General features: G+C 42.9%; 1 protein-coding gene across 2 annotated transcripts; it reads right to left on the bottom strand.

Annotated features, from left to right (window-relative positions):
- Window positions 1-5,486: 5,486 nt before the first annotated feature.
- On the bottom strand, window positions 5,487-13,310 carry CCNB1 (cyclin B1). Of its 2 annotated transcripts, none has more exons than XM_089908948.1 (9): window positions 13,139-13,310; window positions 12,360-12,530; window positions 12,095-12,265; window positions 9,409-9,591; window positions 7,861-8,019; window positions 7,408-7,644; window positions 6,969-7,133; window positions 6,261-6,371; window positions 5,487-5,718 (listed from the first exon to the last, which is right to left on the bottom strand). In XM_089908948.1, the coding sequence occupies exons 1-9, from the start codon at window positions 13,157-13,159 to the stop codon at window positions 5,611-5,613; spliced, it is 1,326 nt and encodes a 441-aa protein (XP_089765074.1). In that variant the 5' UTR covers window positions 13,160-13,310; the 3' UTR covers window positions 5,487-5,610. The 2 variants fall into 2 exon arrangements, with proteins under 2 accessions (XP_089765074.1, XP_022407114.1); XM_022551406.3 differs by having other exon boundaries at window positions 6,993-7,133; window positions 13,139-13,308.
- Between the last annotated feature and the right edge of the window lie 304 nt (window positions 13,311-13,614).

Raw genomic sequence — 13,614 nt, 5'->3', positions numbered from 1 at the left:
TTTCTTGGCTGAGCAGTGACCGGGCAACGCAGGACATAAATGCCTGACTGGTTTGTAGTTTTTCACTATGGTCAGTCGTGTAAGAGGGACAGTCTTTGCTGCACAAGCACAAGCAGCTCGGGCCTCTGAACAACAGAGCCGAGCATTCCCTTCTATAGCGAGTTGTCCCTGAGTTATACTTGTTCACACAATTCTCCCCTTTCTTCCTATTATCAAAGTAATTCAGCTCCTGGTAAAAGATTCAAAGGCACGGTCGGATGTAAAATGTCCGGTTCACCACTCCTACTGCCAAATTCCTGGAAGAACATTTTGCTTCCTTTTTTCTTTACAAAAAAGTGACCCTATTCTTTTTGCACTTAACTGCTTTTATCGGGATGTCTTCCAATATCTCACATCAATCTCATCCTTTCAAGCAGTTGCCTATCAGGTGTCCACAGGCCAAATATGGGATGAAGACTATGCAGTGGCTCTCCAATCTGAGCATGCATCGGAATCAATGTCCAATAATACAGAATGGAGGATAAATTAGATAATTACCATCATCCCACTCCCAGTGAGATAAGACTACTCAAAGCAAGTATCGTTAATCAACGTTAAAACTAAAAAGAGAACAGCACCTTTACATCAAAACTCATCTGGTGGTTACCATCTTACCCAGATGATCAAATGTGGTATCACCAGTAGTGTTTAACAATCTGATACGTGACTCCAGTGATGCATAAGTTGTGCAAATCACCAATATTCTTGCCAAAATGCATAACCTGAACTTAACTATGAAGAAACAATCAGACAACAAATCTGGAATGAAGGACATTCTACAAGAAAAATGGCCTAGACAATTCATGTTAAAAAGCAGGGCAATTGGGACTTCCCTGGTGGCACAGTGGTTAAGAATCTTCCTGCCTGCCAGTGCAGGGGACACGGGTTTGAGCCCTGGTCTGGAAGATCCCACATGCCGCGGAGCAACTAAACCTGTGCACCACAACTACTGAGCCTGTGCTCTAGAGCCTGTGAACCACAACTGAGTCCATGTGCCACAACTACCGAAGCCTGCATGCCTACAGCCCATGCTCTGCAACAAGAGAAGCCACTGCAAGGAGAAGCCCACGCTCAGCAACAAAGACCCAATGCAGCCATAAATAAATAAATAAATAAATAAAGCAGGGCAATTGTTCTGTATGGAAAAAGAAATGAAACTAAGACATTTTTGGAATGATTGTGGAAATTTGATTATGTACTGTATATTACATATGGAGTTGTTAACTTTCTTAGTGTGATAAAGATTATGGGGACTTCCCTGGTGGTCCAGTGGTTAAGACTTCGCCTTCCAATGCAGTGGGTGCAGGTTCGATCCCTGGTCAGGGAGCTAAGATACGACATGCCTCATGGCCAAAAAAACCAAAACGTAAAACAGAAGCAATATTGTAACAAATCCAATAAAGATTTAAAAAATGGTCGAAATCAAAATTAAGGATCTTAATTCTTAGGACATAGATGCATGATGGAAGTATTTAAGGGGACATTATATTGACACCTGAGATTTACTTTCAAATGGCTCTTAAAAATAGGAATTTATGTACACAATTGCACACACGTGTGTATATGACCGCCATACAGTTTTTTTTTCTCTGTAGCCTTAATATTTGCCTACGTAAATCACTGAAACTTTGTTTCCTATTAGGAAATAAAATCCATGGGATATTTACATAAGTCAATGAAGTACTTATCCACATAGAAAAGTTTTGAAAGGCTTCTTACAGACCTTACTTCCAATGAAATAAAAAATTACCAACATATAGATGTCTGACAAAAAAAATAAACTGGGACTTCCCTGGTGGTGCAGTGGTTAAGAATCTGCCTGCCAATGCAGGGGACACGGGTTCAATCCCTGGTCCAGGAAGATCCCACATGCCGTGGAGAAACTGAGCCCGTGTGCCACAACTATTGAGCCCACGTGCCGCAACTACTGAAGCCCGTGCACCTAGAGCCCGTGCTCTGCAACGAGAAGCCACCGCAATGAGAAGCCCCTGCTGGCCACAACTAGAGAAAGCCCGTGCTCAGCAACGAAGACCCAATGCAGCAAAAATAAATAAACTACTTAGAAAATAAGCAGTAAAACAATCTCCAGATCAAAAAGGATCACAAAATAACCAGATACTGATGAAAGAGAACTTTAGAAACTAGCTATCACAGAGGAAAATGTATATACAAAGGCTTTTATTACTAAAATTATATTAAATATTTAACCTAAACTAGAAAATAACCAAAAGAAAAGCAGATGGTGAGAATTAACATAAAAGCTAAAACTACAAAATAAAGGTAGTAGAAATGATACCTTTGTATCATTGTTTCAAAACACCAGTAAAAGACCCCCTAGCCAAACCTGATTAGAAAACACAAGTATTCAACATCAGGAATGAGAAGTTATAATACAAAAGAGATTGAATAATATCATATACCTCTACAGCTATAATTTAGAAAATCCAGAATGGATGATTTTCTAAGGTGGTGGTGGTGGTGAATTCCTAAAAAACACCAGAAAACCATGGAAAGCTACCATTACAAGCAGCAACAGGCCAGGTGACTTTACAGATTAATTTAGCTAGCTTTCAGTAAATGAATAGATTTTAAATTTCTCTTCCTGCTGTGAGTTTTTAATAGTCAAGGCTGGGGAATTTTATTTACTCTTTCAGCTTATGATATCATTGGAGTTTTTCTGTTTTTTTTTTAAAAAGACTAACAGATAAATATTAGATGGTAAAAATATTGAAGAGATGTCTAATCCAGGAATAAGACGGGGATCTACCGATTATCAATGTTGTTTTGGAGACTCTAAAACAATAACTTAAAAATCATATAGTTGGGGCTTCCCTGGTGGTGCAGTGGTTGAGAATCTGCCTGCTAATGCAGGGGACACGGGTTCGAGCCCTGGTCTGGGAAGATCCCACATGCCACGGAGCAACTAGGCCCATGAACCACAACTACTGAGCCTGCACGTGTGGAGCCTGTGCTCCGCAACAAGAGAGGCTGCGATAGTGAGTGGCCCCCGCTTGCCACAACTAGAGAAAGCCCTCGCACAGAAACGAAGACCCAACACAGCCAAAATAAATAAATAAATTAAAAGGCAGTCCCTCTGCATTAAAAATATATATAGATATATATCATACAGTTGAAAAAATAAAATTTGGGGATTTAAGGCCTAGAAAAGCACTAAAATCAAGAACATCGATGTCAACTGGGTAACAAAAATACAACTAGCAATAAAAAATAGAAATGGGGGCTTCCCTGGTGGCGCAGTGGTTGGGGGTCCGCCTGCCGATGTGGAGGACGTGGGTTTGTGTCCCGGTCCGGCAGGATCCCGCATGCCGCAGAGCAGCTGGACCCGTGGGCCATGGCCGCTGGGCCTCTGCGTCCGGAGCCTGTGCTCCGTGATGAGAGAGGCCACAGCGGTGAGAGGCCCGCGTACCGCAAAAAGAAAAAAAAAAAAAAAAAAAGGTGGGACATATGGCCTATTCACAATAGTGACAAAAAAAAGCATAAACCCAAAAATAAACTTGACAAGAAAAGTACAGCAATTACATAATTAAATTCTAACATTGCAATGAAAGGCATGCAACAAGTCTTTGATGGAGAAAAATGCTTCTGGATGGGAAGACAATTATCAGTCTATCCAGAGCTAGTACATAACATTCTATATATACGTATATAATATACAGTCAAAATCTCAAAGGAGCTTTTCAGTAACTGGACAGAATTTTAAGGTTCATGTGTTTGAAATTGCCCCCACATATTTGGGAAACAGTGGTAGCCTCATCATACCAGATAAACTTAATGTAAAACTATATTAATCACAGGAAGAAACAAGTAGATCCGGGAACAATAAAAACTGATGTTTCAATTGTACAAGGAGGATTTTAAACATATAGTACTGGCTGGCACAAATGGCATCCATCTGGAAGTTAAGAATCCTATCTCATACAACATACAAAAAGTTTACTGGGCTTCCCTGGTGGCGCAGTGCTTGGGAGTCCGCCTGCCGATGCAGGGGACACGGGTTCGTGCCCTGGTCCGCGAAGATCCCACGTGCTGCGGAGCAGCTAGGTGCGTGAGCCATGGCCGCTGAGCCTGCGCGTCTGGAGCCTGTGCTCCACAACGGGAGAGGCCACAACAGTGAGAGGCGCGCGTACCGCAAAAAAAAAAAAAAACACCAAAAAACAGTGTACTGAGGGCTTGTAGACCTAAGCAGGAAAAATTTAGAAATTTAAGAGATGGTAATGGTTTGGGGATGATGTTGACCATAACACCAAAAATCCAAAAGCAACTACAGAAAAAAGTTTTGATAATATAAAAATTTAAAGTGTCTGCATGGCAAAAGATATAGCATAAACAGATTTAGGGCAAACGACAAACTGAGAAAGCCTTACAAATTGATAAATAAGCAGACAACAAAAATTGATTCAACTACTCATGAGAAGTATAAATTAAAACAGCAAACAAAATAGGGTATTTTTTACCAAACTCACAGAAATTAAAGAGAATGATCACCTTCAGTTCTGGCAAGGATGCAGAGAAAACCAGAACTTTCGTACATTTATTGCTGATGACACCGAGAAAGTCGGCTGGCTGCACCTGCCAGAACTTAGAACACACTCTTTGGAGAACCCAGTGTACATAAAGAAAGGCATGGGATATAATGACATTTAAACAGCATTGTCTGTAGGAGCAAAGACAAAAAGCAATCTGAACAGGGGAATGGTTAATTACATTATAGTATATCTATACTATGGACTGTAATGCCCAAATACAGGTAAGGCTTGTCCATGTTGAAAGAATTGCGAAGTATATAGAATGATCTCATTTTTTTAATACCCCCGCTATAATAATTTACATGCAGGTCTATATTCATAGAAGGCATGACTGGCTACATCCCAAACTCCTGATACCCTTCAGGTGGATGGGATTGAGACGTAGGAGAGTAAGACGGGGTGGGTAAATAAACGTTTTTAGATACCTATTTGTTTTGAGGATTGTTTTATTTTCTTAACCAATAAAGAAAAGGCAAACTAGGTTTTGAATATAAATTAAAATTCTTATTTTTCCAAGTGAAAAAGCTGATACTAGTTTAAGTTGATAATGTAAGAAAGTGGTACGAGTAGATTACTTAGAATTACAGCAGCAAGCACCAGAGGAAATAGAAATCGGGGAAATTGGGAATGAGGTGGTACTTTTCCTTACATAGAACTAGGCAGCCAATTCTCTTAAGATGACTGGGCTTACATACAGTATGATATAAAGTAAGTAAGGATTGTAAATGCCCTCAAGAGCTTTGTAATTTATCTGAAGTAAAGCCAGGTACATAAAACAAGAACCAAGAAGAACTAATTGTGTATATTAATTGGGTCCCCAGGTAATTGAAAGCAGTTTTTTGACTATACCCCCGCTGAACCTTTAAAACAACCTGTGGGAAGCAGCCACATTCAAATGAGTTAAGGTTTAAGTAAAAAGGACTACAACTTTATTAAAAGTAAATAAATGTAACATATAGTATGTACAGATGGCACATGGTGCCAATTTTATTTGCAGATTTTATAGTATTCCAAAGTTCACAAGTTACACCTTTGCCACAGCCTTGGCTAAATCTTGAACTAGTGCAGAATTCAGCTGTGCTAGAATGCTGATCTTAGCATGCTTAGACGTAGCATACTTGTTCTTGATAGTCTGGAAGAGAAAAGCAAAGTAATTAATGAAGGAAAAGAGGAAAACATCTTAAGAACCAACTATACACATATACACTTAAAAATCAACTCCTTAAAAGCAAGCTGTGAATTTACAGGCATAAAATCTTAATGACTGGACTTCCCTGGTGACGCAGTAGTTAGGAGTCCGCCTGCCAATGCAGGGGACAAGGGTTCAAGCCCTGGTCCGAGAAGATCCCACATGCCGCGGAGCAACTAAGCCCGTGCACCATGACTACTGAGCCTGAGCTCTAGACCCCGAGAGCCACAACTACTGAGCATGAGTGCCACAACTACTAAAGCCCGTGCACCTAAAGCCTGTGTTCCGTGAGGGAAGAAGCCACCGCGATAAGAAGCCTGCGCACCGCAACGAAGAGTAGCCCCCGCTCAGTGCAACAAGAGAAAGCCTGAGCACAGCAACGAAGACCCAACGCAGCCATAAATAAATAAATAAATAAATAAATTTACTAAAAAAAAACAATGATTTTCCACTTTTCCCAACACCATACAGTACCACTGACTCACCATATGCTTTGTAAGCCCACGATTCACTATGATTATATTCTTAGCCAGGTGTTGCATAACAAGAAGAAGGGATTCTTCAGTGTATGACAGGTAATGCTGTAGGGTTGGTGTCTAAGACAACAAAAGTTAATGTTGAAAATGCTCATCACCAATGATTTTCATAAAATTTCTAGATGTTATTCAAAACTAGGGTAGGGAAGTAGATACTGTATGACTGATTATAATCAAAATTTAAGACAAGCTTAAGACCCCTTCTTCCCCAAATACCCTTCTTTCATGGCTTCTCTAGGATCCTGTGCTCCAACCTAATTACACTTTTGTAATTGCTGACTTGCCCACCCCAAAGCTAGACTCCAAGTTCTTTGGAGCTGACTTTCTCATTCATAAATTCTATTTCTAGGGCCTAGAGTATCACACGGCATATAGAAGAAATACTTGTTGAATCAACGAATACGAATGAACTTCTAGTATGTCATTTGACCTGCTTGAGCTTTTCCATCTGTAAGGAGTAGCAGCTGCTCTGCCTTTCTCAAAGGGGTATAGATAGATGAGATTAGGCAATGAAACGGAAGCATTCTATGGAGATATCACAAACAAGATATTTTAAATTATTCCCTCAGTAGATGCCATATTTAAGAACCATTTGAACTGTCCTTTAATGACAACAGTTCTGTATGCTGTAAATATAATTTAAAAGCTCAGGGTTACCTCAGTTTGTGGGACAGAGCTTACCCATTCACCATTATCAAGAATTTTCAGTGCTAAGCAAAAAGCTCCCGCTGCAATCTGAGAAGGAGGAAAGTGCACCATATCGTAGTCCAACATAGTTAGTTCCATCAGATATTTGGCCAAAGTATGTAGCTCAACATCAACCTGGAATAAAACCCACAGGTTCTGTCAGAGAATTCTGCATTGGCAGTAACTGGTGTGCCCATAACTAACTACAGATGTGTGCCTACAAACTCTCAAATGCAATTGCCCGTGAAACGCTTTAATAATAATATTAACATACAGCCTGATTGGAAATAAATACCATCTTTATCCCTTCCTCATGTAGTTAGGTATAAATACAAGGCACTTGAATTAGATCTCCTTGGCCAGCAGTATTCCCTAATGTACCATACCAAAGGTTTCAAGAAATCTGTACCTCTCCAATCTTAGATGCTCTCCGAAGGAAATGCAGGGGTAGAGGGCGACCCAGACTAAAATTTAAAGCTCTTAGAATCTTCATTTCCATCTGTCTGATTTGGTACTTAGTGTAGGTGTTGTCAGTCACAAAGGCAAAGTCACCAATTTCTGGAGGGTACATTTCCTCGTATTTGCTTGCAATAAACATGGCAGTGACACCAACCAGCTGCAGCATCTTCTTGGGCACACAGTTATCCTGCAACGGGAATTTCAGCTGGATCAACAAGTAATACATATTTGAAAAAGGAGGCACAGAATTGTGAAGGAGTGGTGGGAAAGACACACTCTCACAACGGAATCTCAATTAATGACACCCCATGCCTCAAAACAGATTTTAGCTGAAAAAGTCTGTTTCTTATGACTCAGCTAGGACCCTGGAAGGGAGAACCCTCAGTTGGTGACTTATGCTCACCTGCATGAACCGATCAATAATGGAAACAGTCATGTACATGGTCTCCTGGAGTAACCTGAATTTCATTTGAACCTGCACTAGCCAGTCAATTAGGATGGCTCTCATGTTTCCAGTGACTTCACGACCCAGTAGGTATTTTGGTCTGACTGCTTGCTCTTCCTGCAAAAGAAATGCTGATTATCCTAAGAAGCAAGACTCCACATGACATTTCTGACCAGAAATAGTCACCTCAAAATAGCTCTGGAACATTTAGAATCTCTAAAATGTTCTTAACTCAGTTATTCATTTGGTCGCTGCAAACAGCTCTACCACTGAGAAACAAAGAAAGCAAACATTAAACAGGACAGTGTGACAGGTTTTCATATTGGCAAATCTTACTATGTCCAATTCACCATCACTACTACTGGCCCACACCCTTTCCCCGCTTCTTCCCAAATAAGGATACCATACTACCTATCGCCTCAGATCTTTTTCACTTAAGACTCTAAAACCCACAGCCTGAGCTTTATGAAGTAGAAAATATAGCAGCAGCTTCCAGATCAGCTGGAACCAATATGCTACCACTCCTACTCCAGGGTTTAAACCCCCCAAACACCATAGGTAACAAAAGTCAACCATCAAAATCCAGCACACACATCTGCTAAACCCACTCCTCCAAAGTTAGAACACAAACTTTAAAGACAAGGGAGAAAAGAAATCCACAGCAGAAGGCTGGTCCTGGCAAGGAACCAGGACAATCCTGTAGAAAATGGAGATGCCCAAAAGAACCAGGCAAGAACCTGAAGATGTTAATGATGCCACTAGAACACAACGCATTATAAACAAGCAACTGGGTAAATTTGGTAACTGTACAGCTTATGCTGTTAACATACAGAATGCTTCCTTGTTTGGGGGGGAAAAGGGCAAAGGACACTAATAGAAAGTTTCAGAAATAGGATGAAATGGAAGAAAACCAAAACCTTTAGCTTTTGAGTATACTCCTCTTGTACACAAAGAACAATTTCCCTGATATCACATGCTCATAAGCAACACTGACCCAAAATGCCTTTTTTTGGCTATAGTTTTTCAGCATCTTCTCCATTACCATGTACCTCCTGCCTGTTACGCTCCTTAAACCCAGAATTTGGGACTCACTCACTCCTAACTGTGATAGATATAAAATACCTTTCAATCTGTGGACTTTCCTTTAGGAAGAGCCACGGTAGTATCCACTCTCACTTTGAATTTTCCCTGTTCAAAATGGCAAATAGAGACTTCATTGGGAATTTCCCGGCCGTCCACTGGTTAGGGCTTTCACTGCCAGGCCCGGGGTTCAATCCCTGGTCAGGGAACTAAGATCCCACAAGCCATGCATGCAACCCCCGCCCCCACCAAAAAAAAAAATTACATTGGCTTACTTTTTATTTTTCCACGAAGAATTTCAAAGTGGAACCTACTGTTAAGAAATGCTGCTCATATCTTGCTTAAATTGTTGTGAACTGTTAATGGAAAATCTCTTTAATAAAGCTAGATGCAGTTTAGAAAAAACAAAGGTTTCATATTACTGACCTCAAGTTGTCTCAGATAAGCATAGATATCTTTTACATATTCACTACAAAGGTTTGGATCCGCTCCGTCTTCTGCATCCACATCATTCACTGCAAGAATTACATCAGAGAAAGCCTGGCACAGATACTCTTCTGCAGGGGCACAGCCAGATGTTTCCATGGGGCTTGGAGAGGGAGTATCAACCTTGAAACAGAATGGACTTTTTGAAATAATAGCAAAGAGGAGCATACAATCTGGGAATGAAGGTCAGATTATTGGTACCAATTCAAGAGACTACCTGCTGAACAGAAATACAATTCATTTACCTTTACAAACTTATTCAATTTGTCTTCAGGAAGTGAGTAATATGAAAGATGAAATGCCAACTTAGACTGAATCAGTTTAGAGTCAGAATGCTAACAGGTAAAACAGAGAGGAAGCAAGTTCACATCTAGACTTTCCTCCAAAGGAAACTGATAAGTAACGCATTTGCTTAGCAACGTCATGTAAAGTCAATCCAAGTGGATGACAAGTTAGTCTTTAGTAACACGGCCTGCTTCCCACTGCACAGGAGAGCACAAGTCCTGTCCCGACTACTAAGGATTTTATTTATTTATTTTTGGCTGTGTTGGGTCTTTGTTGCTGCAAGCGGGCTTTCTCTAGTTGCGGGAGTGGGGTCTCCTCTTCACTGAGTTGCGCAGGCTTCTCATTGCGGTGGCTTCTCTTGTTGCAGAGCATGGGCTCTAGGCACACGGGCATCAGTAGTGTGGCACGCAGGTTCAATAGTTGTGGCTCGCCGGTTCTAGAGCGCAGGCTCAGTAGTTGTGGCACACGGGCCTAGCTGCTCTGTGGCATGTGGGATCTTCCCGGACCAGGGCTCGAACCCGGGTCCCCTGCATTGGCAGGCGGATTCTTAACCACTGCGCCACCAGGGAAGCCCCCAAACTACTAAGGATTAACTGACTTTGTTATCATGAACCATTTTCTTCAAGGTCCAGTTACCCCATTGTCCAAACATTTATTGAGCACTTCCTTTTTTTTTTTTTTTGCAGTACGCGGGCCTCTCACTGTTGTAGCCTCTCCCGTTGTGGAACACAGGTTCCGGACGCACAGCCTCAGCGGCCATGGCTCACGGGCCCAGCCGCTCCGCGGCATGTGGGATCTTCCCGGACCGGGGCACGAACCTGTGTCCCCTGCATCGGCAGGCGGACTGTGAACCACTGTGCCACCAGGTAAGCCCTATTGAGCACTTTCTTAAGCTCTATGCTAGGCACTAGCTTTATGGTGTCCTCAAGGGGCTTTGAATTTAGAAGAAATAAGTAAATGAAGTAAAGAGATTGATTCTCGGAACAAATCCTAGAGGTGCGGGAAGTTAGGGTAGGGTTGGGAAAGTTAGGGAAAGCTTTAGGTGTTGATGATTGAGCTGTTTTGAAGGATGAGAAGGTTATCAGTTAAAAGAACGGAGGTGGGAGGGCTTCCCTGGTGGCGCAGTGGTTCAGAGTCCGCTTGCCGATGCAGGGGACACGGGGATGCAGGGGACACGGGTTCGTGCCCCGGTCCGGGAGGATCCCATTTGCGCACCGCAAAAACAAAACAAAACAAACAAACAAAAAGAGGGTGGGAAAGTGAAGGCAAGAATCACTATGGGACTTTGACGGAAAGCTCAGGTCTTTTGGTATGGCCAGTTAAAGACTGCGCATGCTACAGGTTTCTGTGATATGTCCAGAAGGACAATACTAAAGCCATAGCCTCACATCCCTTTCCCTTAGATATAGACAGCTAGGCTGAATAACTTTAACCGATCATTTTCCCAACCAGCTTTAATGAAGTTTTAAAAATTAGAACTTAAGAATGCAGTTCATTGCTGGTCAGGGAACTAGATCCCACATGCATGCTGCAACTAAGAGTTCGCATGCCACAACTAAGGAGCCCAAGTACCGCAACTAAGGAGCCAGCAAGCCACAACTAAGACCTGGCACAACCAAATAAATAAATATTGAAGAAAAAAAAAATGCAGTTCATTGAAGTGTCAGGAAAGCAGCCTCTTCTAGATGGTGTATATTTTCTTCACAGGAGTAGATACATTTACATACCTGATATTTAATAAAATGTTCTTGGTTTTTGAGGCTGTTAACTCATCTTCTTACCTTCTCTGAATAGCTCCATTTTCTGCTTTACATCCTTATATAAATTCCAATGTTACAGATTTATTATTAATTATTTGGTGACCACATTATGGAGTAAAAAAAAAAGGACTCAAGAGAACAATCTGTGTTTCAGTCAATAAATTCTGGCCAGAGATGGCTTGTACCCAAAGACAGCAAAATCTTTAGTCCAGGCAGCTACTACTCAGTACGGTAAACAAAGGAGGGGTAGTATAACAAAGCAATTAAAAGCATAGATTCTGAAGCCAGATAGCCTGGGTTTGAATCCAATTATGTGCCACTGATGAGATATGACTCTAGAAAAGATACTTAATACTTCTCTATGCCGTTATCTAAAAGTAGAGGTAATAATACCAGCGCACTAAGAGAGTGTAAGATTATGTGAGCTAATGCATGTAAAGTGCTTAGCAGAGCCTACCTCCTGCTAAGCACTCTATACATGTTACTACTTTTCCCATTTAGTCAAATGCTATGCCATGCATTAGTAAAATGAAGGGAAAAGAAACAATCAACAGGCTCTAAAATATTACAGTTAAGTTTACCAAAATAGGCTCAGGGGGAAGTTTCTCTTCTTTAACAGGCTCGGTTTCCGGCTCTGGCTCTGGCTCCAGATCCAGCTCCGGCTGGGGCTCTGGCACAGGTACAGGAGCCTTTTCCAGAGGTTTTGGTAGTTTTTTAGCAATAACTTTCCCAGCAGCTAAAGTTTTTGCTTCCTGTGGATGAAAAGGAGAGAATGGAATGTTTCTCCATCACAGGTTACAGTTGGAAGGCAGACTCTTACAGAGTAGTTGAATCAGGAAGAGTTACCTTTTTCAGGGGCAATTTGGCCTGTGGCTGTTCACTGACTTTGTTACCGATGTCTCCAAGGGCTGTTCTTGGCCTCAGCCCGGGCTTAGAGGCTGCAACAGTGGCCACAGGCACGCGCTTTGCGCCTGCCATACTGACCTTCGCCTTATTTTCAGCATTAATTTTCGTGTTCTGTAAGAAGCAAGACCACTTTGAGAGCTGGCTCGGCCAAGTTAGAGTAAATCAACGGTTAAAGCGGGGGCAAAACAGAGGCTCTCAGGAGGAATGCCGACTGTAAATGGGTTCCCAGGGGAAACCTGCGTTCCAGGGTCTACGCTAAAGCTGTAACAAGCCAGATTCCTCCCCGAACCTGTTCTTTCACCTATTGAGGGATTGCCTGCTCAGTCCCCGCCTGACCTAAAATACCATGAATTTACATTTGAAAGGAAATCGAAAAAGCCTTAATTGCAGGAAGCTTTCCTGTGGGGAGGGGGTTATGCAGTTGGTGGGAGCTTGCTCAGGGGTCCTCCGTCACCATTTACAAAAGGTTTCGCGTCTACCCTCCATCTGTCCCCTCCCCCCCCACTTTATCCAAGCCCCATCCACTTCTTTCTCACCTTCCTCTCTCCGTCTGTCCGCACCCCAAACACTCCCACCATTTTAGGGGCCCACCGAACGCCATCCTCCCCCCAAATCTGTCCCGGTCCACTCCTGCCAGGGGAACTCCAGCAGGCGAGATAGGGAGAGGAGACGCAGCGAGCCAGGAGAGCCGCGTTTGTCCGCCGTCCCTAGCAGCTCACCCTGGTGATCCGGAGCGCCATGGCTTCCTCTGCACCAGGCAGCAGCTCAGTGGTGAGAAGCAGAGCACGGGAGCCCCAGACCAGCCGGGGACCTTGAACCCACCGCAGGCCAGCAGCCGTTCCTCCGCAGCACGCCGGGAGGAATCTGGCCCCGCTTGAGGTTTAAACCCCGCACCGCTCCCTCCCTATTGGCTTGTTCGTGGCACTCGCTCGCTTCCCATTGGCGGCGGCCGGTTCCTCCTAGAATGCGTTTCCAGGGCGATCCCGCGAAGAAGTTCGGGCGGGGGTGGGGCCATACCATCACGTGGTCTGGCTCGGCGCCTGCGCCCTCAAGCAGCTACTGTTGTCACCTGGAGAGGGGTGATCACCGCCCACCTGGAGAGGCGAAGCTGTGCGCCGCCATGGTTAGCAGCGGTGCCTTGGAAAAGAGAGTGGAGCCGCTGGTTTGACGTGAGAGGAAGTTATGGCTTTAGTCC

This window comes from Delphinapterus leucas, chromosome 3, assembly GCF_059928025.1.
Source record: "Delphinapterus leucas isolate spDelLeu-1000000601 "Yukka" chromosome 3, BTC_Dleu_Yukka2, whole genome shotgun sequence".
Classification (NCBI taxonomy): domain Eukaryota; kingdom Metazoa; phylum Chordata; class Mammalia; order Artiodactyla; family Monodontidae; genus Delphinapterus; species Delphinapterus leucas.
This window is presented reverse-complemented; position numbering and strand designations above follow the sequence as displayed.

Excerpts from the sequence above, each read along its gene's own strand:
- CCNB1 (XM_089908948.1), bottom strand. The coding sequence starts at position 13,159 with ATGGCGCTCCGGATCACCAGG. Across the intron at positions 7,645-7,860 it reads TTATTGATCGGTTCATGCAG|GATAACTGTGTGCCCAAGAA; the intron begins GTGAGCATAAGT and ends TTCCCGTTGCAG. Across the intron at positions 5,719-6,260 it reads GTGGGCTTACAAAGCATATG|ACTATCAAGAACAAGTATGC; the intron begins GTGAGTCAGTGG and ends TTTCTCTTCCAG.